General features: G+C 49.7%; 1 protein-coding gene across 1 annotated transcript in view; it reads left to right on the top strand.

The window, feature by feature from the left end:
* Positions 1-1301: 1301 nt before the first annotated feature.
* Positions 1302-1935, top strand: part of EAH_00056950 (hypothetical protein, conserved) — a gene marked incomplete at both ends in the record, with an annotated part of 1589 nt that continues 955 nt past the window's right edge. The window contains one exon of the mRNA XM_013397496.1: positions 1302-1521. Coding sequence (XP_013252950.1) covers positions 1302-1521 — 220 coding nt within the window. The remainder of the gene's footprint in view (positions 1522-1935) is intronic.

Raw genomic sequence — 1935 nt, 5'->3', positions numbered from 1 at the left:
ACGCTGCGCTTCTCGGAGGTTTGATGGTGTTGACCGGCTTCAGCGACAGCAGCGGCACAAGCAGTGGCAGCAAAAACAGAAACAATACAACAGCAATGAGACTGGCATATAACAGCGGCACTAACGAGAACAGCAATAACAGCAGCAATAATGCCGTCAAGCGCAGCAGCAGGAGCGGCAGCCACAGCATTACGAGTAGCAACAGCAGCAGACACTCCATCCCCAGCTATAGAAAGCGTCAACACCAAAAGAGGCAGCACCAATAGATGCAGAAACAGGAGTTGCTTCTCTTTCTTAATCGGTTACTCCTGGTGCATAACACCCGCCCTTCTGGCAGCAAATTTCCGAAGCAGCCTTCCCCTAGGTTCACGCATCCCCTAGGACCAACTAAGTGTTTAACAATTGTCTGCAATATTAGGGTTTGCTTGGGTACCTTTGCATGTGGGGTTGTGTCGCAACAGGAGTTGCAGCAAGCTGTGCTGCAACTTATGACAATGTGCTTACTTACCCAATTAGCTCCAGGTCTTTGTGTCGCTTTTCCCAGGGTCGCAGGAAACCCTGTGCCTAAGCCGCTGTTTTTAAGGGTTTCCCCCCTCCCGACTCTTTTGGCTCTAGTGCCGCTCACGCTTGTCCTGGCTACGATCGGTGTGGGCGGAGCTACATTCATATCACTATGGCATGAATATGCTATAGTGTCTTGTTCGGGTTCTGGGCAGTAATGGAGTGCGCTGGTTAGCGCTAAACAGTCCTAAGCAGCAAACATCAGCGTTCTAATTGGAGGGTCTGCGGAGGGGCCCCCCTCTATGTGTTGCTCGTGTAGCCTTACGCATATTTGGGGCTTTCCGTGCATGCGCAGACGATGGAGCTGGGTGGCAGCGTCGTTGAGGCGTGACGGCCATTTGTGTTTCAAGAGAGTTAAAGAATAATCGCATAGAGTTGAACGAATTTTTGCAGAGATGCGTTGGTCGTCGAGGTGTACGTACACCTGAACGGCGCAGCACACACCACAGGTCAGTCGCGTACGCGGCGGTTTCTACTCATCACAAGACGCGCGTTGTACTTTAAAAAGTTTTTCTTTGCTGCAGTATCCGAGTCAATTTGGTTTTATTTTTTATTCATAGAGACTTTTTATCGTTTTTCTGCTCCCCAGCGTGGCTTCCCCGGCGCCTACCGACCGCATCGCGCCTGTGAAGCCACCCTGATCGCGTCGCGTCTGGCGTTCTTTTTGATCCGCTTGTGTTTTTTATTTTAAAGTTTAAATTATTTAATTGAGTTGTAGTACATTACACCTGGATCAAGCCATGGAAGTAGCGGCGTCTTCTCCCCGAGACTTTCCGCCGCCTGCGGCTTCAAATGCAGAATCGGTACCAAGTGCGAAAATCCGAGAGGGTGATCATGCAGAATCCTCTTCTAAATCATTTGTTTCTGATCAAAAGGAAAGTGGAAATGGAAATAATGCGATGAAAACGGAACTAAGTGCCCCATTTCGGTCTGAAATGCCCAAACAAGTTTCTGAAAGGGGTGAGCACTGGACCAACTTGAACGATAAAAATTGCAGAAATAAACACTTACCAACAAAAGGTTATGCAAGAGCTCTTTTTGTACTTGTAAACTCCTCACTATTTGCACTGTCTTCACTGCATGCACTGCTGCCTGCTTACACGCCATGCTATTATTGCCTATCTTTTGTGTGTATCGCTGGTGTCTGTTCAGCGGTAGCAAACGAAACTGGAGGAAAGACTGCTGCAGCACAAGCTGCCTCACCACCAGCTGCTGCAGCACAAGCTGCTGCAGCACAAGCTGCTGCAGCACAAGCTGCTGCAGCACAAGCTGCTGCAGCACAAGCTGCAGCAACACAAGCTGCTGCAACACAAGCTGCTGCAGCACAAGCTGCAGCAACACAAGCTGCTGCACCACCAGCTGCTGCAGCACAAG

Source organism: Eimeria acervulina, genomic scaffold (assembly GCF_000499425.1).
Source record: "Eimeria acervulina Houghton genomic scaffold, Eah_scaff1199, whole genome shotgun sequence".
In the NCBI taxonomy this organism is placed as follows: Eukaryota; Apicomplexa; class Conoidasida; order Eucoccidiorida; family Eimeriidae; genus Eimeria; species Eimeria acervulina.
The sequence above is the reverse complement of the archived record's forward strand: the minus strand, read 5'-3'. Positions and strand labels throughout refer to the sequence as shown.